General features: G+C 36.6%; 1 protein-coding gene across 12 annotated transcripts in view; it reads left to right on the top strand.

The window, feature by feature from the left end:
- Positions 1-27,515, top strand: part of LOC106052206 (neurobeachin-like) — a 287,257-nt gene that overhangs the window by 51,076 nt on the left and 208,666 nt on the right. For 8 of the 12 annotated variants that reach the window (XM_056037466.1, XM_056037464.1, XM_056037462.1 and 5 more), the window contains 21 exons: positions 6,996-7,096; positions 8,353-8,448; positions 8,877-8,998; positions 9,343-9,469; positions 10,009-10,128; positions 10,262-10,408; positions 11,089-11,145; positions 12,082-12,147; positions 14,825-14,965; positions 16,144-16,289; positions 16,467-16,575; positions 17,214-17,366; positions 17,476-17,644; positions 18,033-18,175; positions 18,577-18,674; positions 19,059-19,151; positions 22,468-22,576; positions 23,315-23,396; positions 24,135-24,258; positions 24,733-24,925; positions 25,278-25,726. In XM_056037466.1, coding sequence (XP_055893441.1) covers positions 6,996-7,096; positions 8,353-8,448; positions 8,877-8,998; positions 9,343-9,469; positions 10,009-10,128; positions 10,262-10,408; positions 11,089-11,145; positions 12,082-12,147; positions 14,825-14,965; positions 16,144-16,289; positions 16,467-16,575; positions 17,214-17,366; positions 17,476-17,644; positions 18,033-18,175; positions 18,577-18,674; positions 19,059-19,151; positions 22,468-22,576; positions 23,315-23,396; positions 24,135-24,258; positions 24,733-24,925; positions 25,278-25,726 — 2,845 coding nt within the window. The remainder of the gene's footprint in view (positions 1-6,995; positions 7,097-8,352; positions 8,449-8,876; positions 8,999-9,342; positions 9,470-10,008; positions 10,129-10,261; positions 10,409-11,088; positions 11,146-12,081; positions 12,148-14,824; positions 14,966-16,143; positions 16,290-16,466; positions 16,576-17,213; positions 17,367-17,475; positions 17,645-18,032; positions 18,176-18,576; positions 18,675-19,058; positions 19,152-22,467; positions 22,577-23,314; positions 23,397-24,134; positions 24,259-24,732; positions 24,926-25,277; positions 25,727-27,515) is intronic. The other 4 variants (XM_056037473.1, XM_056037470.1, XM_056037469.1 and 1 more) reach the window with 2 other exon arrangements.

Genomic DNA, 27,515 nt, shown 5'->3' with positions numbered 1-27,515 from the left:
GAATTTAACATTTTCGGTTCGGCATCGAACTGCTTGACTCCTAGGTAGTAAGAGTATTTAAAAAATAAAAGGTTTCAGGAAAATTCGCTTAATTTTAGTCAGTTTCACATTCAAACTATAAACTTACTTTGACTAATATTGAGCTGTTTGTGAAGAAGTAACAATAGACACCTCTCTTTATGTTCAAACGTATACAGTTCTTACAACTTATGTCCCTTATTTCTGTTTATAGTTTTATATCTCAACAAGACTATAGGTGTTGTTTTTTTTCTTTGATGTGTACTTTCATGAACTTTTATTTAGGGGCGATATAACCTAAGGGTGTGTGTGTGTGTGCGTGTGTGTGTGTGTTACTTGAATCTAAGCTGTAGATGGACACATTGGTAGGTAATGTATTAGCGTGTAGAGCAAACTGGCGTGACTGCAGGATCATTTGGTCACACTGCGCCTACACCAACTGTCAGACGTGAAATGATAGCTGACTAATTGTTCACTTAGACTTGAAGAGAAAGATCTGGAAGTTTTACCAGGGAAAATGTTTTCTTTAGTCATTGGAATCTTTTAGTTGTTCTCAGTTTCTCCTTCCCCACCCCCACCCCCTCCTCCTTGGCTTTTTCATTAGTTTGTGAGAAATCTCTTTCTTCCTTTTCACTCAACACTTTTTTCTTTAGCCATGTCTTTGTTCGCTTCTTCAACTTTCTCTCTCTCCGGCAAGCCATTTTTATCTTTCTATCTAGTTTTCTTTTTTATTTCTTCTTTGTGAGAATGTTGTGTGTGCGTCTACAATCTCATCCATACATTTTGTCCTGGAAGTTTTTTCTTTGAGTCCATCCTCTGAAACAATTATTTCCGAGTCCAGAATTAAATCTCCATTTGCATGCATCCCGTTTAAGCCTTCCAGACTTGGCACGGCATCCCCACACAATTGATGGGCCAAGGTAATGGCGTTGCTGTCTTTCCTTCAAGGGTTAACGTACTCTCATCTACAGTCTCAAGCAAGCCACATGACAGCCAGAGGTGTAGACTCTGTGTGAGGCTATTATGGTCTCTTTGAACATACAAATGCTATGTTCAGAATGTTTTTAATATTCTATATCCAGAGGTGTAGACTCTGAGTGGATCTATTAGGGGCTCTGAGTGGGCTTATGAACATACAAATACTACGTTCAGAATGTTTTCAATATTCTATATCCAGAGGTGTAGACTCTGTGTGGGTCACTACAAATGCACGAGGCTTAGCTGCTATACAGAAGTACCAAAGTTTCCTTTTCGTCTGCTAGACTTCAAAGGATGACGTGTTGCCTGCCTCATAGTCTCTATCGATCTTGCTGATGTGATCCTATAGAATGAGATTGGAATAGAGATGTATCTGTTTGCTTGAAATACAATACAATAATACATTGTCTTTAAGTGCATTGATCTGCGGCTCAACACTAACTTCCATAATCTTCCTGTGCACGTTCAAGAGACTCATGTGGCCCAAACAATGTCAGCACGCCTTGGGCTTGAATGTCACAGTGTGTGGTCACTAGTGGAGTTGCATTGAGTAAATAGGAATACGACTATGTCACAGTGGACGCCTCTGTGACACTTGACGTGATGTAAGCACCATGCTGTTAGACACGACTATGTCACAGTGGACGCCTCTGTGAAACTTGACGTGATGTAAGCACCATGCTGTTAGACACGACTATGTAACAGTGGACGCCTCTGTGAAACTTGACGTGATGTAAGCACCATGCTGTTAGACACGACTATGTCACAGTGGACGCCTCTGTGAAACTTGACGTGATGTAAGCACCATGCTGTTAGACACGACTATGTAACAGTGGACGCCTCTGTGAAATTTGACGTGATGTAAGCACCATGCTGTTAGACACGACTATGTAACAGTGGACGCCTCTGTGAAACTTGACTTGATGTAAGCACCATGCTGTTAGACACGACTATGTAACAGTGGACGCCTCTGTGAAACTTGACTTGATGTAAGCACCATGCTGTTAGACACGACTATGTCACAGTGGACGCCTCTGTGAAACTTGACGTGATGTAAGCACCATGCTGTTAGGCACGACTATGTCACAGTGGACGCCTCTGTGAAATTTGACGTGATGTAAGCACCATGCTGTTAGACACGACTATGTAACAGTGGACGCCTCTGTGAAACTTGACGTGATGTAAGCACCATGCTGTTAGACACGACTATGTAACAGTGGACGCCTCTGTGAAATTAGACGTGATGTAAGCACCATGCTGTTAGACACGACTATGTAACAGTGGACGCCTCTGTGAAACTTGACTTGATGTAAGCACCATGCTGTTAGACACGACTATGTAACAGTGGACGCCTCTGTGAAACTTGACGTGATGTAAGCACCATGCTGTTAGACACGACTATGTCACAGTGGACGCCTCTGTGAAACTTGACGTGATGTAAGCACCATGCTGTTAGGCACGACTATGTCACAGTGAACGCCTCTGTGAAACTTGACGTGATGTAAGCACCATGCTGTTAGACACGACTATGTAACAGTGGACGCCTCTGTGAAACTTGACTTGATGTAAGCACCATGCTGTTAGACACGACTATGTAACAGTGGACGCCTCTGTGAAACTTGACGTGATGTAAGCACCATGCTGTTAGACACGACTATGTCACAGTGGACGCCTCTGTGAAACTTGACGTGATGTAAGCACCATGCTGTTAGGCACGACTATGTCACAGTGGACGCCTCTGTGACACTTGACGTGATGTAAGCACCATGCTGTTAGACACGACTATGTAACAGTGGACGCCTCTGTGAAACTTGACGTGATGTAAGCACCATGCTGTTAGGCACGACTATGTCACAGTGGACGCCTCTGTGACACTTGACGTGATGTAAGCACCATGCTGTCACTTAGTTCCATGGATGACATTTTACACCCCCCACCTCCCGAACTAAAGTTGTGGTAGGGCAAGTGCTTCCAGAGTTTCCTACTGGACAAATCCTGGGCTAATAGGAAAATTGAATTGCCCTGGCTTCATTTAATATCGCCCTAGAGAAGACATTGGCGTTGACAGACAGGCTTTTAAAGTTACTAATAGGGGATTCGGGGGGGGGGAGGAGAGATTTTCTTAAGACGTGTTTGAGACTGTGTGAATTTTTTTTTTAATGAGATACAAGTGCTGTGAGAAATTAAACTGGGAAGGGGAGGTGACCTGAACTTTGTCTTTTGACAGTTGTAGTTGCATGGTGGCTGACTTCGGAACCGAGGAATCTCGAGTTTGAATCCCACGAAGACTGGGGTTTGAATTCGGGATTTCTTCGGACGCCACTGAGTCCAGCCAGCTCTAATGGGTACCTAACATCAGTTGGGCTGCATGAAACCTTTGTTAACCGTGGTCACAGAAACATCTGCCCCATAGATCTCACAAGTTCTGAATGGGTTACTTTACGTTGTTTTTTTACTGGTCATAGTAATAACACGCAGACAGAAATCAAACCCATCAGTGTATCACTACTTGATTAAAGGTCATAGTAATAACAGGCAGACAGGAATCAAACCCTTCAGTGTATCACTACTTGCTTAAAGGTCATAGTAATAACAGGCAGACAGGAATCAAACCCTTCAGTGTATCACTACTTGCTTAAAGGTCATAGTAATAACAGGCAGACAGGAATCAAACCCTTCAGTGTATCACTACTTGCTTAAAGGTCATAGTAATAACAGGCAGACAGGAATCAAACCCTTCAGTGTATCACTACTTGCTTAAAGGTCTTAGTAATAACAGGCAGACAGAAATCAAACCCATCAGTGTATCACTACTTGCTTAAAGGTAATAGTAATAACAGGCAGACAGAAATCAAACCCATCCCAGTATCACTACTTGATTAAAGGTCATAGTAATAACAGGCAGACAGAAATCAAACCCATCCCAGTATCACTACTTGATTAAAGGTCATAGTAATAACAGGCAGACAGAAATCAAACCCATCCCAGTATCACTACTTGCTTAAAGGTCATAGTAATAACAGGCAGACAGAAATCAAACCCATCACCGTATCACTATTTGCTTAAAGGTCATAGTAATAACAGGCAGACAGAAATCAAACCCATCCCAGTATCACTACTTGCTTAAAGGTCATAGTAATAACAGGCAGACAGAAATCAAACCCATCCCAGTATCACTACTTGATTAAAGGTCATAGTAATAACAGGCAGGCAGAAATCAAACCCATCCCAGTATCACTACTTGCTTAAAGGTCATAGTAATAACAGGCAGACAGAAATCAAACCCATCACCGTATCACTATTTGCTTAAAGGTCATAGTAATAACAGGCAGACAGAAATCAAACCCATCCCAGTATCACTACTTGATTAAAGGTCTTAGTAATAACAGGCAGACAGAAATCAAACCCATCAGTGTATCACTACTTGCTTTAAGAATACTTCCCAACGAAGTTGTATAAGCCAAGGGAAGACGTTATGATAAAATTTGCGATTGTAATAATTCTTTCAACAATCTGTCCAATTGGTCAGTGCAGTGAGTGCTAATCATTAGCTGACCTGGATATTTCTGCTATAAAAGACTTGCTAATATTTAGATCTTCTTGGCCGTCACGTGCCAGTGCTTGGGTGGCAAGGGAAACCATTCAAGAGTAAAGATCGTACATCAGGCTGCACTAATCAATCAATAGACCCAGCGAGAGATCGATGTGTGACTGAGAAAATGTACCAGAGATCAATAGTCTGTGAGAACATTGACGTGAACATACATTGATTGATTGGTCAGCAGGAAGTTGGGGGAACACATCAACCTAGGTCACAATAGACAAACACAACATTGAGAGAGAAAAATAGTGAAGAGGGAAGGAGGTGTATGGAAACAAGAGGAGGGAGAAAGAAGAGAATAAAAGAAGAGGGAGAAATGAATTTGACAGAGGTTTGGGATGTATAAAGTCTGGGAGCAGTAGATAACAAGGTGAAATAGTGACATCAGTTGAGAGCAGCACAAAGTTATAGAACATGAACAATCAATCTGAACATTGCTTACTTGTTCATCAATGTGTCTAGGAGTTGTGGAGTGCCTAGGACCTATACAGATGAAAAAGTTTTGCTTTTAATGTTGTTGTTGAGTGTGTTTTGTTCAGTTCATTGCTAAGTTATCATGTGACTTGTTTCATCTGTCTTGCAGCATGGATCTCTCCTTCTTATAGAATGTCTTTGGACAATTAAAATTTTTTTTTATTTGGACACTGTCTATTACTTTGGCCCCACCCCCCCAATCCCCTCACCTTTACCCCCTCCCATGTTCTAGAGACATTTAAATGGACATATATCATTGTACAACCATTTTGTTTGGGTTTGTTGCTACACTCTGCTTGCAGATTTTAAGTCTAGTCCAAAACTCAAATTCACTAGAACCTTCTCTCTAGTGGTAGAAGACTTGTAGATGTTTGGACTAGTCTGAATTCATCTCAATGGCTCTCAAACCTGCACACTTGTGGCTGGTTTCGGAAACAGAGTAAAAAGTAGTAGTTTTATTTTATAAATAATGTATGTATATATATATAAATAAATTTTTAATATATATATTTGAAACAAAACAATACTATGTATTGATTAGACTTTAACAATGTAGTCAAACAGATTGCCCCTGATTTCAATCCCAAATGTGTGTCCTCCAAACTGATAGACTTGATGTATGTGGGTGTCAGTCTTCATTGCTTCTTGGTGTTGGATGCAATTTGTTCTATGGATTTTTTGTTTGGACTGCACCTTTTTTGTTGATTATTTTTTATTTGAACTGTTTGGTTAGTAGCAGCACACACATTAAACATTCACAATGGTTACTGCCCCTTGCAGGGCTTACTTTGAATTTTAAAATTTAGTACTATTTATCAATTAGTCTCTCTCTATATTTTTAAAGATAGTTTAATATTTCTTAGTAATTTTCTGAAGATTCTATTGATTAAAGTTAGTAAAAAACTGTTCTACTAATGTACTTTTGTTATTCATAGTTATTAATATCTTATTTAGACACAAAAAACATCATTATAATTTTTTTTTTAATATCTGTGGAATTATTCAGATAATTTTCTTTTTGTTTTATCATCAGTTTAATTATAATTCTGAACTTAATTGTTTAAGGTTATTGGTGTTTAAAAAAAGGAATGAGCCTGACAGTTGTGGGTGTAATTGTTGATAGTTGGTGAGGATGTATTTGGGAATCTAATGGTTTGTTGATAGTTGGTGAGGATGTATTTGGGAATCTAATGGTTTGTTGATAGTTGGTGAGGATGTATTTGGGAATCTAATGGTTTGTTGATAGTTGGTGAGGATGTATTTGGGAATCTAATGGTTTGTTGATAGTTGGTGAGGATGTATTTGGGAATCTAATGGTTTGTTGATAGTTGGTGAGGATGTATTTGGGAATCTAATGGTTTGTTGATAGATGGTGAGGATGTATTTGGGAATCTAATGGTTTGTTGATAGTTGGTGAGGATGTATTTGGGAATCTAATGGTTTGTTGATAGTTGGTGAGGATGTATTTGGGAATCTAATGGTTTGTTGATAGTTGGTGAGGATGTATTTGGGAATCTAATGGTTTGTTGATAGTTGGTGAGGATGTATTTGGGAATCTAATGGTTTGTTGATAGATGGTGAGGATGTATTTGGGAATCTAATGGTTTGTTGATAGTTGGTGAGGATGTATTTGGGAATCTAATGGTTTGTTGATAGTTGGTGAGGATGTATTTGGGAATCTAATGGTTTGTTGATAGTTGGTGAGGATGTATTTGGGAATCTAATGGTTTGTTGATAGTTGGTGAGGATGTATTTGGGAATCTAATGGTTTGTTGATAGTTGGGGTGTATTTGGGAATCTAATGGGTTGGTGATAGTTGGGTGAGGATGTATCTGGGGAACTTTTAGTTTGTTGATAAGTGGTGAGGCTGAAATTGTTTCTTGAGTACTTCTGTTCATTCCTAGTTTTACTTGTATTTCTGTAGATCTAATTATAGACATGCTGGGGACTCTGGCTAGCTATAGTATCACTGTCAAGGAACTCAAGTATATGTTTGCCTTGATGAAAGCTAGGAACAATGTTTGGGTAAGTACATTGGGAGATTATGTGGAAGGGTGAGAGTTGACTGCATTGTGAAGGAGAGAAAAGGTCTAGTAAAAAGGCTGGTATACTTTGAATGCCATCTACTGAGGGTCTAAGACTGCAGAAAGATGTTATGGAGTGTGTGTGTGTGCTTCTATTCTTATGGAGGAAAGAGATTAGCGATTAGTTGTTGATGATGCAAGATATGTGGCATTGTCGTCATTGGTTATAGGACAGACGATTCCAGAACGTGAGTCTGAAAAGAAGCAATATCGTAGTGAGTTAGATTTATTACTACTAAATTCTAGTACATTTATTTTCTCTCATATTTTATCTCATATCAACTTGATTTTATCTTTATTATAATAAAAGTTACATTGAGTATTTTTCACTAGGAAGTTAGTCAAGTTATTTCAAGTTTTATTAGTTCAGATATATTATGCCTACAGCAGTTAAGTTGTCTACCAGCAGTTTGTTAACAATGGTCCACACCAATGATAAGCTTCATGAAAGCTCAAGTGTGACATGATAAGATGGAAGACTTTAGTCTATTGGCTGATTAGCTGCTAATAGTTCATTACATTTCGGTTATATTGGAACTGGGGACAAAGTAAAACAAAATTGGCAAAGTAATAAGAACCAAATGATAATATTTCTCACATTTGAAAAAATTATTGACAACTTTTTGTTTTGTTTTGGAGGATCAACATTTTGTGCTTAATTTGTGATGGCCTAAAATACCTTGACTTGAGCATACTTCACAGAATCAAAAGACTCCTTGGATTAGAACAAGTTTGTGTACAGGAATTTAAGAAAACCACTCTTTTTATAGAGTTTAATTACAGGAAAAGAGAAATTCAGAATTTGTAGTGTATATAGTATAACATAGTCAATCTTGTGATGTCAAGGACAACTTTTCACAAAAATTGTTTTTCAGAGTAGACTTTGCAATGTCCTAGTACTTCAATCCAGAAAAGTTGAGATCCACTATCATTCAGAAAAGTTGAGATCTACTATCATTTTTATATGAGATTGTCCATTAATCTTCACAAACATGCTGGCCTCCTAGCTTTTGTACTTAATATGATTTGATAGACACGAGTTTTATACTTTCTGCTCTTTTGTTTTTTTTCTTTTTGAACATCGAAATAGGTCAAACATTTTGTTAGCCCTATTACAAGCAAGCTAAGCCTTTGTTTCTTTCTTTTTTCTAAATATAAATACATTTCATCAATTCTGACTTTTTAAATGTGTTACAGCAACGTCATTCCACCAAGTTGATATCAGTGCTGCGTCACATGCCCCACAGGCAGGGACCGGATGAGTTTTTTAGTTTTCCTGGAAAAAAGGGTTCGGTAAGAAACACAATAATTTCCTATATATTCTATTAGGCATAAAAGGACTTAATATAACTATGAGGATTAAGAATGTGTTTTTTTTTTCAACAACATCTAACCATGACTAGATATTTAAACCTAGTCTTCTCCTGTTTTGTCTGTTTGATTTGTAATGCTTCCATGAATCAGACTGTTTTGTGTAGTAAAGATAGTTTGAGACTATATAAATTAAAAAGATGGTAGAAAAGGTAATAATATTGAAATTAATTTAAAGATGAGGTAGGCTACTAATGAGGTAAAACTTTGTAATAAAAATGAATATGTTTGATGTTATGAATATATGATAAATATAGTAACATGTATGGGGAATAAGAAAACAATGTTTTATTTTGGTGTTGATGCCTTATGAAACACTTCAACCCAATTTAATGAATGTTTACTTTCAGCATATTGCTTTACCTCCCATCAAAACCTGGCCACATCAAAATGGTTGGACGTTTTCTTGTTGGATCAGACTGGATCCAGTCACTGGGGTCAATGTGGAGAGAGAAAAACCTTATTTGTACTGGTAAGTGGTGATAGATGAAGCCTTAAAAATGGAAATATCTTCTTCAAATGATTCAATTTGAAAAATTTATATTTTTATCTAGGTTATAATATTACAAATCATTTTGATTACCGATGCCAGCTTTCCTTTTGTTAAAAGTTTGCATATTAATTTTATCTTATATTCATTAAAATTGTATATAATTTATCAGCCTAGTTTTATATTTAGTTAGATTTATTAGTCAGAAAAAATTGTATCTTACCTGTCAAGTCTTACAGAACAAACATGTGAAACGCCATTTTGAAAGTACCAGAGATGTTTATATCCCTATGCTAAATGTTTTCTTTGTTGTATACTCTGCACAGTTTCCGCACTAGTAAAGGTATTGGATACTCTGCTCATTTTGTTGGTGGCTCTCTAGTTATTACAGCCATGAAAATCAAAGGCAAAGGTTTCCAACATTGTGTCAAGTATGACTTTCAACCCAGGCAGGTCAGTCAGGACAGGAAGTGGTTTTATCAGTATGCTGGGGAAAATGTGACTCTATAACTTGACAAATAACTACACAAATAGATAAAGCTAACAATACTTATTAGGGACATGGTGGTTGAGTGGCTAAGGACATGGCTTTCGCACCTGGGGTCATGGGTTGGAATCTCTGTGAAGACTGGGATTTTGAATTTCTGGATCTTTAGGGCTCCCCTAAGTCCACCCAATTCTAATAGGTTACTGACTTTGTAAGTTGGGAAAAGTAAAGGTGATTGGTCATTGTGCTCGCCACATGACACCCTGCTCATTAACTGTTGGCTTTAACATCATCTGCCTTTTAAATTGCAACGTCTGAAAGGGATTTTTAGTTAACTTACAAATACTGATAGGAAAAGGTGGCCTAGTTGTAAAGCAACTGACTTCTGAACAAAAGGATTTTGATTTTTTTTGTTTTGTCTACACTACTTGAAATAAATCTTATTTTATATTTGATCTGCTTTGGTTGTGCTTAGATTGTCAATAATTTACTTTATCTTTCTTAGTGGTATATGGTCAGCATTGTTCATGTTTACAATCGCTGGAGTAAGTCAGAGGTCAGATGTTACGTTGACGGTCAGCTGCACACCTCTGCTGATATGTCCTGGCTGGTCTCCACATCTGATGTAAGTTTGTAATTGGTATTTCTTAATAGAGGCTTTAATTCAAGGTTTGCTTTTGAGTATACTAAGATGTATCTTTGATATAGAAGAGTATTTGAGCTTCTAATGGAATACATTTATTGTTTTGTTTCCCCAGCCTTTTGATAAGTGTTTGATAGGGTCCAGTGTTGAAGGAGACCCAGAAGAAATGTTCTGTGGACAGATGTCAACAATCTATCTATTCAGTGATGCCTTGCTGCCCCAGCAGATCCTGGCCATGTATCACCTAGGTCCAGGGTATAAGGTATGTTTCTCAGCGTTCTTTTTTTGTTTTTATTTCTTTTTATTGAATGTAATTGGAGGATGATAATAGTGTTAGGCCCAGAGCTTTGTTTTCTGTTATTAGTTATCTCATTAATGCAAAGAGTTGGCCACTCTAAAATATAACTATGTGAATGCTATAACTGAGATTTGACTTTGTCTTTTATATTGTTCTCTCACCATCTTTTATTAGTTTATTGTTCTGTCTTTTTATCCTAATGATCTTATGAAGCACTATAACCTTTCTTCAGTTTTAATTTTTTATTAACTGTACTATTAGTTATAGGAAAAACATTTAGGCAATTTAGGTTTGTTCTCTATTCTGTATTGTTAGTTTTGCTAAATAAAACTTTTTCATGATCAATTTGTAAGAATTCTATTCTATTGTTTAAATATAAGCTCTGCCCATTGGCTGACAGACAGGATTATATTAAGCCATGTCTACATGATGTAGATTTTTTTTTGTTTTTGCAATTGCTGTAAAATTTGGTAATATTTTTTTTTTAGCTGGAAAGTAGCATTAAATTCCATGTTGTTAATATTTGTTTTCAGTTTTTGTTGTTTCAGGGAAATGAAGTGTGACCTAACTGGATTAACTGAATGTCTGTCTGCCTGTATAATAATCTGACACTATGTATCTCTCAATGCTTTCTCTTCTCACAGAGCCAATTTCGATTTGAGAATGAAAGTCTAAACATGGTCTCAGATGCACATGAAAGGGTATCTCACATCATTGTTGTTCTGTTTTTTTTTTGTTTCTTTTTTTTTCTTTTTTTTTTTTTTACAAAGTTGTTTGGTTGCAATGACTACTGTAGACCATTTGTGTACTAGGCTTGTGTCATTCTACCCAGAAAAAATTTAAGACAGCATGTCCTTTAAAACGTGTTTTGTTTTCAATGGTTTCATTGTAGTTTACTTGTAGGTTAGTTTCAGTGTACAGTTTGGTGTACTATATCATTTAGTATGGGCTATGATTCATTTTAGTGTTTAAAATAAGTTACAATAAAATGAATTCTTCCGAGTGAAATCATAAAGATTCAACAATTGAATCAAAAGTCTAAGGAAATAAAAACACAATCAAAAGTTCATTCCCATTGACTGTTGGACTGATCTTTTCTTTTTCTGCATGCTTTCAGTGTTTGTTTTTCTTTTTACTTACTTTATTTGGTATTCCTAGTTCCAGAAATCTATTAGAGATGTGATGATTTATTAGAGATGTGATGATCTATTAGAAATGTGAAGACATCTTAGACTTAAACATAGAAATGTAATTATTAAATAGAAATACTTCATTCACTGGACTTGTAAACATATGCTTTATAAAATTTCATGTTTCAAAGCTGCATTGTAAAGAACTAAAGTACTGTAACAACTTTTACTAATTTGTGCCATCAGTTGATCAGTTAATCTGTTGATCAGTCAATCAGTTAATCAGTTTATCAGTTGATCAGTCAATCAGTTGATCAGTTAATCAAATAACAACCTTTATAGAATGGTTTATTTTTTAAAGAAGAAAGTTCATTTTAATCTTATTGTTAAAAAGATGGCATGATCCAGTATTCAAAGAAGCATGCTAAATGTAAGCTTAGACATTAGATGCAACATAACAAGTTTCATTTTGGTTGTAATGACTTTCTCTACCATCGTATTTTATAGATGGTCAAAATGCAGGACTGTAAAAAATTACAAGAAATGGGTTTATGGCTTCAGGATGTTTTCCAGGTAAACTGTTCTGTGGGCTGCTCGCTTGGCTGTTTGTGCAGTCTCAGACGTGCCACACGCTTTCATTGTCCTGCCCTGTCAGTACAGTGTTAGTCTGCTCCGACACTGCTACTTAGACTTGGGGAGGGGATGGTAGGGGTGTTGGTGTTTTATATTGTCTCACTAATGTTGTGTCAGTTCCTTCTGTGGAAGTCCACCCCATCTCTTCCCTAGCTTGTGGTACATCCTGTCTGCACCTTGTGGCTATATTGGTTTCAAGCACTAACCCCAACATCCTCAACTGGGTGGTCTGCATATATAGTGAATCTGGTTGAATAGAGCTGCATGTTTGTGTTGTGGGTGAACCTTTGCAGATGTGCAGCGCATAGTAGATGTAACAAAGTGTAATGAGATATCATTTACTAATAGCTATAATAATTTTTCATTAGAGAACTCTATAAAGCTTTTGGGCACTAGAAAAGAATGTGGTGGATATTATTCTTTAATCTGGGATGTCTTATTAATCTTTCAAATTGACTTGGGATTCTGTTTATTCCATTTATTATTTGTTCATGTTGTTGTTTTCAAATGTTCTTATGCTCTAGAATAAAAGATGTGCATCCACCATGATTATGATGACCAGCAAGTTTATCAAGTGATCTATGTTTTGACCTTTTCAAGCAAATAAGAATGTGCATTTGTCTATCAGTGTTCTGTTTGACTCCTAGTCTGTGCATGTCGCATGGAAGCATGGCATTTTTAGACAGTTTGAAAATTGGTAGCTGTGGTAGCTGTGATGTGTTATACTGCCCAATGTGCATGGACCTTTAAATTCCTTAGACTTAATAGAATTGGTGCTATTCACATAGTGTCTAGCTTTATATTTAAATGGAAGCACATTATTGTACAGTACAGTGGAATCTACTTAACTGAAGTTGGCAGGAAATAGGGAGTGACTTTAAATTATTCAACAATCATAATAACTGATAAGTTTGGATATTCTATAACATGAATTCAGTTGTTAGAAAAGGTCTCAAATGTTGAGGCTATTTCCTAGTTGACATTCCACACTTTTGTATTTGTTCAACTCCCACTTTTAGCTCACACATTCTTCAGTGTACGAAGTTTAAGGTAGCTGGAAGGAGGTCAAAAGACACCAAAAAACAACTGAGCATTTATTTCAAGCTAAATTTCTGCTTATAGTAATTAGGCTGGTTTAGGAAGTTGATAGGTGCGTGTTGAAAAATTTGTGAATACAACAAAGAGTGGACAGAAAATATTTCACTATTTTATTTCGATGTAGGAACCTGGCATAACTGACTTTGAATGAAATACCTTTATTTGTTTTCCAACTAGGAGAAAGGAGGGAAAAAAAAACAAAGCTGAAAATCAATTTATGCCAGTTCAAATTATCTGGATTCTGTTGTATTTACATTGATTTTTTTAAAAAGTATTGTTGCTACTAGCTGTGAATCATTGTAGTTTTATTTCACATCAAAAGAAGTCATGAAAGTAATAATGAATTAAACAAAGTCACGTTTAGGGAAATTAACTTAAGAAAAATGTGACATATGAAAAAGAAAAATATTAACCTGCCATTAGACAACATTTATTTAAGTGATGTTTTACAATTTAGATGATTAATTTAGCATATTCACATTATAATGATGATTTTTAATAAATGTGTGTTTTTTTTTGTGTTGATCTAAAACAAAATTTGATATTCTAGTGGGTTTTTATACATAGATTTATATATAGGTGTGCTAGCTATTAAATGTACATGTGAAAGTAATCATGTGTACATGTGATTAGTATAACCTGATGTGATATTAATATTTTAAGCATTTAAATGTGTTTTTTTTTTTCATTTGCTTGTTGATTTTTTTAAAATTCTAAATGTATCTTAATTAAAATAGCATACTCACAGTCATTTGATTATCTACTAACTAATTCTGTATAAGAACTTGGTAATTGCATATGATGATTCTGTCTTTGCAATATTCCATTAGTGTTATAGTGACAGTTATAGTGCCTTTTTTGGGGGGCTCACTTTTCATCCTATGGACTTAAAACAAACATATAACAGTGTGTAGAGTTAATCTTGTCTTTAAATCTGTTCAACATCAGTCAGTTTTACCTTGTGCTTATTGGGTTTTTTATTTTATGGGATGGAATAAAATTCTAACTTTCTGGTATGTAAGAAAATAGAGACTAAAAAAATTAACTCTTTGGGATGGAAGTAAATAAAAGCTGTTTTAATTAATTTTATGGCATAAATTTTGTGTGTGTGTTTATATTCATGGGATACAAATAGAAAAGGGGGGGGGGGTTGAGAAACTGAGGAATCTTCCCGGCCCATTTCATTGTGATTCATATAGAAAGTATGCACTCTTCTCTTGGTCTGGAAAAAAAAACAGATCTGATGGATTGATCTCTAAATTTTTTACGACTCGGTGGTCAAACTGTCTTTTTTTTTTTATAACGTGAAGAAAGTCATTTAAGTCTGGGGATTTCTTAATGTCTAATGTATTATAAATATTGATCTTAATGGAGAGTTGCTTGGTATTGTGTTGGTCTCAAAGTCAGGTCACTGACTCTTTTGTGTAGAAAGGGACATCTCCGTTGCTGTTAGAGACAGTTTATTTATTGCTTTAGTAGCTTTCTATTTGTCTAACAAGTCTGGTTTTGCTTGTTCTAGGTTCTGTATGATGGTAAACTGACCAGTGCTATAGTCTTCATGTACAACCCTATAGCTTGTGACAGTCAGCTGTGTCTGGAGTCTTCACCAAAGGGCAATCAGTCTTATTTCTTGCACTCTCCCCATGCAATGATGTGCCAAGTAAGTTACTTTCACAAGACTAGGAATTCAACTAAACATGTCTAACAAATGGTGGGAATGCAGTGCATTCAGATTTACTTTACAGCATCAGTCTTTAATAGTCTTATAATTGCAGTATAATTTATATTAGTCTATTGGAAAGAAGAAAAGACCATTGAGTATATGTGAGTAATTTGTGAGCATTTTTTTTATTATTACAAGCTTATATCAACTCGCTTTGTATGGCTGTCTAAATAAAAAGTTTGTACAAGTTATTTCTCCCACACCCAATCTCGGATCAAGCTAAAATTTCACACAATTATTTCTTTTACCTGACAACACAGGAATCATATTTAAAAATTAACCAATTAGTTAATTAATGATTGGTAATTAATTTATTTTTATATCTCAAACAAGGGAAAGAAATAGTACTTGACTTAAGTGGTAGTATAAGCTGAATTAGTCCCCTTTTCAGGTCGCCGTTCTAAATTAGAAGAAACTATACTATTTTCTTTAGTCATAAGTATCTCACTAGCAAAGTGGTAGCACGTCAGCTAGAAAAGGCATGAGCCACAAGTTTGAATTCAGGTTTTTCTTTTCCCTCTTTTTTTGTGTGTAAATAATGCTTTTAAAAACCAATTAGGGTAAGATCCATCCAGATATCTTTTTTTTTTCACCCCCCCCCCCCGACCCATTTTCCCAACTGGTCCAGATAAGTTCATAATGTATTGAGAAAGCTAAAAGCATGAGAGTTGCAATAAACAAAAACAATTAGTAAAAATATTATTAATCGCACAGATTTATTGTTGTTGGTCTAGATCTATTGAAATTTAATAATATAACTGATCCAAACTAATTGATACAAGTACACTTCCAATAAGCTTATTTGTTTTGAAAAAGTATTTATTATGTTTTTCTTGTTGCTACTCTGGGTTTGGAAAGACTTTGCCTTTGCTCTCCTGCATTTATTAATTATCACGGACTATTATATCATTTAACAGTGAACAGTTCCTCGAGTAATTAATATTAGTTGTAGTTTCCAAAGTGTTAATATTGAGATTTGTTACAAACTATTTTACTTCACCGCTACTTCGCATTTTTTGTATGCCTTCACCTAATTGGTTAAATATGAGAATTTTAATGTAGTTATTGAACTTTTCATAATTTAAATAAAAATATTTTTTTTGTTCTTATTGCAGGATGTAAAAGCAGTGATAACTCATTCTATACACAGCACACTTCACTCTCTTGGTGGTGTTCAGATTCTCTTCCCATTATTTGGTCAGCTAGACCTCCCAGTGGATCGTGGCCCTGATAAACCTCAAGAAATAGACTACACCACTTGGTATTTGCCTCTTTTTTGTTTTCTGTACCAGATAATAATTCATGGGTCTGTTTGATGTTTTATTGTATACTTGGTGTGCTACAGTGTATAGATCTAGATACAAATAATGCAAGCAAGTCATTAGAATAAAGTCTATTTTGTGATGTTTTTCCTAATTTGAATGGTTGTATTTTCCAGTGCTAATTTGATTGGTCTATTGGGTGACCTGATTGAATGTTCACCAGCTATACAGCAGCAGATGTTACAGAATAGAGGTTTTCTGGTCATTAGTTACTTACTGGAGAAGGTAATTGACATGTTTCTGTTCCATTATAAGATTGTTAGTAATGGTTGCCTGGTCATGCGGTTTGCGTGCTGGACTGTCGTTTGGATTTATCAATGGTCCCAGGTTCAAACTCTGCCTGCTCTCATCCCCCATCGTCCTGCAGGAGGTTTGGACTAGTAAGTAAACTATCTTCAACTCTAAAGGAACATGCGGAACATGTAAAACAAACATTTTAATATCTCAATAAAATGTATCAAGACTACTTTTCATGCATATGGTTTATAACTGTTCTTAACACAATTAACAAGGGAATTTTCAGATTTAATTTAAAGATCATTCCTGAGTCCACCCACCTTGCATCACTTTGGGACAAAGTACAAAAAAACATTTGACCAGTCTGGATGTTCTTTCTAGACTAGAATTAACACATGGAATTAAAGCATGATTCTGAAACATTTGGCTTGTTACATTGTAGGCTGTAACATTCAACATGGCATCCACATAAACAGATGAACTCAAGTAGACCTGTGTGCTGAACCTCTCAGTTCTGACTAAACTTTACTAAAACATAGAAATGCTTTTAATCAACATAATAACACTTAAATGATAATTCACTTCTTACCAGATGTATGATGTGATTGTATAACATTTTATTTCAGTCCTCTAGAGAGCATATAACTCCAGCTGTATTAGAAGCATTTCTGAAAGTGACAGAGTTTCTGGTTGATCTCAATAATGGAGGCATCATGCTGAAGTATCTTTTTGACTACATCCTCTTCAACCCTCAGCTCTGGGTACACACCTCTGTGGAGGTAATTCATTGCTTCTTAACTAGTGTCATCTAGATGCAGTTGTATAAGTGAAGCCAATTTCAGGGAATCTAATTACTGTAAGTCTGAACCTATACTTTTACACTGTCAGGTTCAGACTAAGCTGTACTGCTACCTTGCCACTGAGTTCATCAACAATGCCCAGATCTACAACAACATCCGCAGAGTCAGTGCTGTCCTGCAGACCATGCATTCACTCAAGTACTACTATTGGGTGGTCAATCCACTTGACCGCAGTGGTGTACAACCAAAAGGACTAGGTTAGAATTGAACCAATAATCTGAGTTAGATTTAAAAGTATTATGTAGAACCTATTCACAGATGGTAAAGCTTTATTTTTTTAAATTAAAAAAAAAAAAGGTTTGCAATGGAGATCTTAGATGTGGAAAAAAACTTAGAATATTTTGTTGCTATAGTTTCTAAACCTAAAGCTGTGTAGATATATTACTGGATGCTCAAAAGCAATTATAACCAGCAGACAATATTTCTTTTGTTTGAGTATATTTTGGGCTAATGAATAAAAAAAATCTAATCAAGGGTACTGAAAGAAAATGTTTAGGAAGACTACCAAAGCTCATTTGTTATAAACAACCTCATATGGTCCTTGACCAACTCCAATTGATGTTTCTCTCTTATGTTTAACACCAGATGGCCCACGGCCAACTCGAGATGAAATAGTGAAGCTCAGGTCTTTCATGCTGCTGTATGTGAAAGAGTTGATCATCAAAGGTCATGGCATCCTGGAGGATGAGCTGCAATCTCTGCTCAACTACCTGACAACTTTACATGAGGTGAGCAGTCCATAGCCTCAGTGGTTGGTTGACTTTTCTCTTATATGGTCTGATATGGTCATGGTTTTAGGATCAGTATTTCTTAAGTAGGTGTCTACATGACTGGCCTGACCTTTAATATGTATTAAACAGTCACATGCTTTACTAGTATTTTCTGGCTTTTTTTGTAGGCCTTGGTCTTTTTGTTTGTCCTGACCAAAGGGTATACCTTAGCCGTATCATGTGCCCAAACCCCAATTGTAAGCTTATCCTAAGGTGTATGTCATCCTAGAGCATGTAGTGTCATGAGTGCTCTAAAGCATGATGTGCCCCGGGTGTCTTGAAGCTTGCTGCAGTGTCTTGCATATTTTGAAGAAAGCTCTCTCTCAATTTTCCCAGATTCTCAATTGTCTATTTCTCAGGATGATAACCTGATTGATGTATTAGAGTTGTTAGTTCACCTTATGGCTGAACATCCAGCATCCATGGTGCCAGCATTTGACCAGAAGAATGGAGTCAGGTAATGTAATACATTGCATGGTTAAACTGTTTAAGTGGCAGGTGTCCATAATTAATTTTAGTTTTTTTTTTTTCTGTATTGTGTTTTTTTCTATATTTGTTGTGTTATTTAAAAAAATATAACTAAAATTGATTTGTTTTTAAAGGTATACCTTGCACTTTCTTAAAAAAAAAGATCTTCTTTGCTATTTATCTACATTGAATGCATCCATTATATGAGACAATAAAACTTCTTCCTTAAAAGATGCATTACTCTGATGAGTGATTATAGTCCTTGCATGGACATGTTCTTTTTGTCTTGACAGAGAAATTATTTCAATTTTTCAATTCCATTTTTAAAACTAGATGTACAAATACATTTCACACTTGTATTTTCTCTTTCCAGAACAATATTTAAACTGCTAGCTTCACAAAATGAAGATATAAGATTGTTTTCTTTACGTTTGCTTGGACTTTTCCTGATGAGAAGTACTTATAGGTAAGCTATTGTATTTCACTAACCCTCTGTCATCTTACTTAGACTTACTTAGACTTAGGTCCTCCCGCGCCGTTCGGCGCATTGGGCGGCAAGCTGTCTCCATAATGATCTGTCACTGGCAATGTCTGAAGCCTCTTCCCATCTGGTGTCCACTGTTCTGAGGTCCTCCATGAAGGTGTGTCGCCAGGTAATACGAGGACGTCCCTGTTTGCGCTTTCCTCGTTTTGGCTTCCATGTTATCGCAACTCTTGGTGTGCGTAATTCATTTTGACGTAGAACATGTCCCGCAAACCTCATGCGACGCTCAGTCACAACCTCACTAAGTGTTCGACTCCCAGTTCGGCAAAGGATTTCCTTGTTTGAGATCCGGTCTGTGTAACTGACTCCCAAAATCCGTCTCAGCCATCTCTGTTGAGCCACATTTAGTCTTTTCTCAATTTTGACAGATGACTTCCACGTCTCACATGCATATGTAGCAGTTGGAATGACGATTGTGTTGAGAAGGTGTATTTTTGTCTCGAGTCCAATGGCTTGGCTAGTCCAAATAGGCTGCAGCCTTTGGAAAATGCTCCCTGCCTTTCCTATTCGGCACGCTACATCATGGTAAGCATCTCCATCATTTGTTATGATGCTGCCAAGGTACGTGAACTTGTCCAGCTCTTCAAGCTTTGACTCGCCAAGTCTGACGGGGACACCCTTTGCCTTATATCCCACTCGCATAATTTTAGTCTTATCCAAGTTTATGCGGAGGCCAATTTTGGGTGCCTCTCTGTCTAGGCTCTCCGTCATTTCTTGAATGCATTTATTTGTAGCCCCGAGTAGTGCAACATCATCAGCAAAGTCCAAGTCCGTCAATCGGAGTTGTTCATGCCATGGAATACCAAAGGCAGTCTGGTTCATTGCTCTCCTCATTATGTAGTCGATGGCTAGGAGGAAAAGGAAGGGAGATAAGATGCACCCCTGTCTCACACCTGTCTCGATTGTAAAAAACTCTGTTGTTCCCTCTTCTGTTTTAATGCAGCAACTAGACTGACTGTAAAGGTGTCGTAGGATCTGGACGAATTTTTCTGGTATACCGTATTCTCTAACTATTTTCCATAGTGATTCTCGGTGGACACTATCAAACGCTTTTATGAAGTCCACGAAACTGATCGTTAGCCGTTGTTGGTACTCAAAACTTTGTTCTATGATATTTCGTAAAACGAAAATCTGCTCTGTACATGATCTGCCTCTTCGGAAACCTGCTTGTTCTTCTCTGAGCCTTTCATCTACAGACTGTTGAAGCCGTCTCAACAAAACAGTGCTGAAAACTTTGCCTGGGACAGAGAGGAGAGTAATGCCCCTCCAGTTGTTACAGTCTGCCAAGTTGCCCTTTTTTGGAAGCTTTACAATCACTCCCTTTTGCCAGTCCTCTGGGACTTTTGAAGTTCGCCAACATAGATTTAAGAGATCAGTCATTCTGTTAACAATGCACTGTCCCCCATATTTTAGCATTTCTGCTGATATCATGTCTAGTCCTGGTGCTTTGTTATTCTTTAGCACTGCAATGGCCATGGTAACCTCCTCAGCAGTTATTGGGTCTGTCTTGACCTTGAGATCATTGTCTGGAGAGGGGTCCTTGAATATGTAAGTTATGTCTGGCGACAGTTGGTTAAGGGTCTCTTTAAAGTGCTCTACCCATCTTGCATCCTGTTCTTCTTTCGTTAACAAAGTTTTGCCTTGCTTGTCTTTTATTGGTGCCCCATGTCCACTCTTTGCTCCAGTGAGATCTCGGACAATACGATGGAGGGTTTTTGTGTCATTTCTGCTTGCAGCTGCTTGTGCCTCTTGTCCCTTCTGCTCAATCCAGTCCCGTTTATCTTGCCGACAGCTTCTCTTTACTTTCAGATCTGCTTCCCTACAGGCTTCTTCCGCTAGGCTGCGATCCTGTGTTTCATTTTTCTGATCTCGTCTACGTTTGGCCTCTTTCCTCTCATCTATCAATTTCCATGTTCTGTCTTGTATCCACCGTTCCTTGTATGAACCTCGCCTCCTTCCGATAACTTCTTCTGCGCACCCAATAGTGGTATCTTTGAAGTTGGCCCACTCTTCTTCAAGGGTCAATATATCTGCAAGAGCCTCAAAGCGGTTCGTTAGTTTCAATTGGAACTGTGCTGCAGTATTGCCGTCTTTAAGCTTCTCTACATTAAATGGGCGGGGTCGTGTGGCTCGTTTTGGTTGGCGTTTCAATCGGAGCTTACATTTGCCACTGACAAGGTAGTGGTCTGAGCCGATATCAGCTCCTCTGCGGGTCCGCACGTCTAACAGAGATGACCTCCATCGTTTGGAGATGCAAATGTAATCTATCTCGTTGAAGGTTTCCCCATTTGGTGATCGCCATGTTTTTTTGTGTATTTGTTTGTGCTTAAAATATGTGTTTCCAATTGAAAGGCTGTTGGATGCGCAGAGAGAAATCAAACGCTCGCCATTATCACTGATGTTTTCTGCAGAGCCATATGGTCCCATTACATATTCAAAGCCAGTTCGGTTGGGATTGATTTTGGCGTTAAAATCTCCCATCAGTAGAATTAGGTCGTGAGTAGGTGTTTCATCAAGAGTGGTTTGTAGTTGATTATAGAACTGATCTTTGATGGTATCTTCTGCATCCTCTGTAGGGGCATAAGCTTGGATGGTAGTGACTTTAATTTGCTTTGTTTGGAGTCGAGCTGTAATGATGCGGTCACTGATCGGCTTCCAAGCAATTAGCGCTGAAGCTGCTATTTTAGACATGATGATTCCTACACTCCCTCTGTCATCACCTGACAAATATTTGTTGTACAATTTCCATGTTAAAATATAAAAAAAAATATTTCTTATTCTCCCAAATTTATAGCCATTTCTTTTATAGGACTTGAACAATTGGGTTTTACTATCTAAGAGGTTTGGTTATAACTGTTCACAAGTTAATCTTTCTAAATTACACTAGATGTTGCCTGAAAGTAAGGAAAAAATGTGAAAATAAAGGAACTTCACTGTATAACATGTTTTGACTGTATAGAACTTTTAGCTGACACCAAAAGATTACCTTAAAATAATGGCAATGTCTTTTTAATTCTGAAGATTGAGGATAAATGCTGTGTTTTACATGACTCTGCAAACCTAGTTGTGACCTGCATATATTTTGTCACATCTATTGCAGATAAAGCCCTTGTCTGCTGGGGGGGGGGTACCTTAATATTTCTTTGAGTTGTATATAATTTTGTGTGTAGTACCACATATGTGTTTGAAGCTATTGATGTGCATGCATTACAATCTAGCCTTGTGAATTTTTCCCCAGGAGAAAACAAGATGCTATGTCACCTCACAACCTGTTCAGTCTACTGGCAGAGAGACTCATGTTACACACACAGAACATCTCTATGTCAACCTACATTGTGTTGTTTGAGGTCAGACACTCTCTATAGTGATACTGACACTTAAAGCTAGTTTTAAGAATGTAACATCTTAATGTTTAGTGTTTGTTGCTGTAGATACCATTAGTAACTTAAGTCTAAGGTTATCTTGTATGTTGTCTAGCCATGTAGTAATAACTCCACCCTTCATTGACACTGTTCTTAACATTATGTTAACAATATCACCGTCACCTATCCCTTGGACTTTTGGGGCCCCACACAAGCTCTGTTGACTGACTTTCTCCATTCCTCTATTTTGACTTGACTAGAATATCTTTCAATTACAGGCCCATCCATTTTTTTATGTTGTTTTCCATCAATTACTCTGTCTTCTTCTTCTTCTGGTACTGTTCCCTGCAGGAAGGTCTTTGCAATTCCTGAGGACCTTGTGATATAAGGCCATAGAGTTTTAGTTTGCATTTTTTTTACAGTAGTTAGGTCATGGGGGAGGGGGCTCAATCACTGCACTAATTCTGTCTTTAATCTCTTCATTTGTGATGCAGTCTTTGCATTTGATTCTTAGGATCTTTCTGTAGCATCACAATATATCTCAGTAAATTCATTTAGAATAGATTCTTTCAATTCCACCTAATACAATGAATACATTTTAAAAAATTAAATGTATTAGGTTTAAGACTCAAAATAATGTATTTTTTATCAAATGAAATTATTTTAGTTCTGTTATTTTTTGTTGATTCAGTCCAATGATTGTTAGTCTTAATTGTTTTCTAGATATTGACGGAACGCATGAGCCAAGAAAATGTGAAGGTTAGAAAAGAGGAGCCAGAGTCAACATTCCGCATTGAAAACTCAGGTTGGTCTTTAGGAAATAGTTTCTACATCTTGCACTCAGGTTGGTCTTTAGGAAATAGTTTGTACATCTTGCACTCAGGTTGGTCTTTAGGAAATAGTTTGTACATCTTGCACTCAGGTTGGTCTTTAGGAAATAGTCTGTACATCTTGCACTCAGGTTGGTCTTTAGGAAATAGATTGTTCATGTTGCACTCAGGTTGGTCTTTAGGAAATAGTTTGTACATCTTGCACTCAGGTTGGTCTTTAAGAAATAGTTTGTACATCTTGCATTCATAATGAAATGTAAGAATCTGATCAAGTCCTTAATACCTGTTTTGTAATTCAATTAATTGACATGCTTCTCAGTAGGCCTATGTATCTTCTATTGTCTGGGCATGGAGTGGTGATAAAATGTCAAGACAACTAAAATCTAGTTCTTATCTAATTGTTCACTGTTGCTCATTTTAAATGTATTGACACACAATAAATCATTGATTTCATTATTTAGGTTAAAAAACAAGAAATTTTACAATACATTTACTATCTATTAAATAAATTAGTCAAACCTAGTTTTAAATTATAAATATTTATTGAAATATTAAAATTCATTCAAATTAAATTGTGATGTAACAACCTCATTAACTAAATCCTTATCTTTTCAATTTCCCTGTTCCTAAAGTGATTGTTTGATCTGTCTTACATCAGCTATTGTAACTAATGCATCTACTGTTTTTTATTCACACACACATATATATTGCAGCCATCCTGAAGGTGGTGGCCACCATGATTCGGCAGTCCAAGCCAACAGCAGAGGTCCTGGAAGTGAAGAAAACCTTCCTGTCTGACCTAACCATACTGTGTAACAACAACAAGGATAACCGAAGGTTTAAATTTTGACCTAACTTTCTAACTTTGTTGGCTTATAGATCACCACTGATTTGATTTATTAAATACCTACACCACCTGAAAATAGGAATTCTTCCCAAGACATTTCAGAAATTTCAGTCTCACTGATGGTTGACTATTTGGATCAGCCCAGTTTTCTTTTATTAGGGGTTCTAATTCATAGTTTGAATTATGGTTTGAGTGACTTTATTAGAACTTTATTATAAAATGTACAATCCAAATGTTACATTTATACATGGCTTTATTGTCAAAATTTGTATGCTAACATTATTACAAGTAAGACAAATGACTTCAATTTCTATTTGTTATCTTTATTTCTGAAGAAATGTGTTTAATTGAATATAAAATAAAATGATCAAGTCAGTATTAGAATGCTCTGTAGTTCAATCCTTCATAAGTTCCAGAATTCAGACCAAATGAATTGAGATGTTTCTGTTTTATTCTTTCCCTAGAACTGTCCTGCAGATGTCTGTGTGGCAAGACTGGCTGTTCTCATTGGCCTACATTTACCCTCGCAACTCTGAGCAGCAGCGTATCACTGATATGGTGATGGCTTTGTTCAAGATGTTGCTCCATCATGCCATCAAGTATGAGTTTGGAGGCTGGAGAGTCTGGATAGATACACTGGCCATTTTACATTCCAAGGTGAATGTTAGAACATAGCATAGCACACAAACCATATAAGCCATCATCAGTTGCTAAGTGGTTTCATTACATCAAGTGTTTTTTTTATTTATTGTAAACACACTTGGGGCTATAGTTAACAAGGTAACAAATAAATTTTGGGACAAAAACTCCTTCTTGGGAAAATGCACATACCTCCAAAGGCTGGTTTAATCTTGCAACTATTAGTTGTCTGACTATGTAACCAATTTGTTAAAACCATCCATTCAATTCAACTTGAAATTGTCTTCACTTGTACAATGCAATTACTGTTATACCCATTGTGTTAAAAATATTTTCAACACTAAATGATGTCATCAATGACCTTCTACAGGTTGCCTATGAAGATTTCAAGATTCACATGTCTAAAATGTACCAACAGTTTGAACAGAACAGAACTGACAACATCTCAGATCCCTCTGAGCTCCAACATCGACCCATCAGTACTATCTCTGGGCTTTCAGATCCTGAACAGGCCAACAGGCCAGTTCGCAAGTCTTCAGTCAAGATTTCTGAAGTCTCAGATGCTGAGGCTGAAGCCATAAAGAATGGCGCCAAAGCAGAGAAAATAAAAGAAGAATCCCCAGAGGCTGAAGCTAAGGAAGCAGAGGCAGGAGCATCTGGGGATGTGGTCAAGGAAGAGAAGGGTTCTGCTCAAGAAGATGGTGGTGAGGGGGAGACAGAGGGAGCAGGAAAACATAAGGAGGACTCTGCCAGGAAGCAGTCATTGTCAGATGAACCAAAACTTGAAGCAGCTAAACCTGCAGAAAAGTTTACCAATGGGTGAGTGGTTTGTTTACTGTTTGCCTGTTGCTTTTTTTTTTTAAAGTCACTTGCTTGTGTAAGAAGTACAAATTCTTTTGTAATTAGATTACCTTTTAACTCTTCTTGCTGTAATTATTTTCCATGTTCCAACATACTTATCCATTTTGCTCATATGTATTTCACTACCCTGTTTTGATTACATTACAATAAATTTTTTGTGTCAGAAAATGTTATATTTGGTTTAGAATTATAGGGGAATGCACAACCTTTTAGATCTAGACAATATTTTAGGATCCACGTTGAACTGAATGATAGTCCTATTTTCACAAAACTTAATATAAAAACTTCTTTAAAATATATGCAATTATTGTCTTGGCTCATTATCACCTGCTAGCAAGATATGGAGAATTAATATAAAACAAGGTTACAAAGACAGTTTGTGTGGAAACACAAACTTAAAATCGACCCCGAAGTGGTCCTCCCAGGCAGGCTTCAATATTTTCAGAAAGAACATCCAAATGAAATTATATCAGAGACAAATGAGAGATAAGAATGGCGAAAGAAGGTTGACAGATCTTGTGTAGTGACCCAACGGTGCAGAGAGATCAAAGGATAGGTGCAAGTGAATGCAAAGTTAGATGTGAACCTGGCCTAACTAGTTCCCCTATTCAGACCTTGTTGTCTATAGGGCAGATGATGTAAAGTTCATCTGTTTTTGTGGCTTACGGTTAACGAGGGTGTCATGTAGCCAGCACAACGACCATCCGCTTTTACTTTTCCCCAACTAATGTCAGGTACCCATTAGAGCTGGGTAGACTCAGAGGCGCCCAAGGATTCCGAAGTTGAATATCCCAGTCTTCACCAGGATTCGAACCCGGGACCCTCGGTTCTGAAGACAAGTGCTTTACCACTCAACTAACGCGCCTCTCCAGGCCTAACTGAAGTCTTATAAATAATTTAATTGTTTTGAAAAGGCTCAATCTGTTATTCGAATCCTCAAAAAAAAAAAAAAAAAATTCTGCAAAAAAAAAATGTTGAAGAAAATAAAATGTATAAGATTACTATTCGTTTTAAGTTAGGTCTAACTTATAATGCATACTAATTAGCTTTTTCTCTTTAAAAAACTGCTTGCATAACTGATTTTAAAAATTAGATTTTTCGCTTTCAGGAAAAAAAAAAGTAGCTGTTGCACCAGAACTTTGAATGGTCTAAAATATTGTGATGTCGGATTTTCAATATCTTTTCTAGTTTACGAGATCTAAACGGGACAGACGGTCAGACGGACAGACATTTCACACAAAACTAATAGCCTCTTTTCCCCTTTCGGGGGCCGCTAAAAATTAAGTGCTTTTTTTAGCCTCCGCTCTTTAAAGACATTGTTTTTGTAAAAACAAATTGAAAATGAAAGAAAATTCAAATGTTTTCCAAAAAGGAAGCTATTCAAGATTAAATTAGAAGTAATTCAAAAAATTGGGAAGAAAGAAAACAAAACAACTGACTTTCTAAGCATAGGTGATGATATTGTTGATTTGGCTGAAATAATGAGGTCTTATCAATGATAGTATCATTGATTAGGAGAGAGAGTTAAATCACTGCTTGTTTACATTAATTACCAATCTTGCGAATTAGAGCTAATAATTTCTTAGATCAAACTAATTAGTTTTGACTCAAATTGGCAAACCACTAGATTGGTATTATTTTATTTTGTTGTCTAGACAGAAAAGTTGAGAAGAGTTGAGCTAGCAGTTGAACGTCCAGTTTGGAAGCTGTTATGATCTCTACACTTTTAGTTTCTTTGACTTAGCTC

This window comes from Biomphalaria glabrata, chromosome 8 (assembly GCF_947242115.1).
Source record: "Biomphalaria glabrata chromosome 8, xgBioGlab47.1, whole genome shotgun sequence".
Taxonomy (NCBI): domain Eukaryota; kingdom Metazoa; phylum Mollusca; class Gastropoda; family Planorbidae; genus Biomphalaria; species Biomphalaria glabrata.
This window is presented reverse-complemented; position numbering and strand designations above follow the sequence as displayed.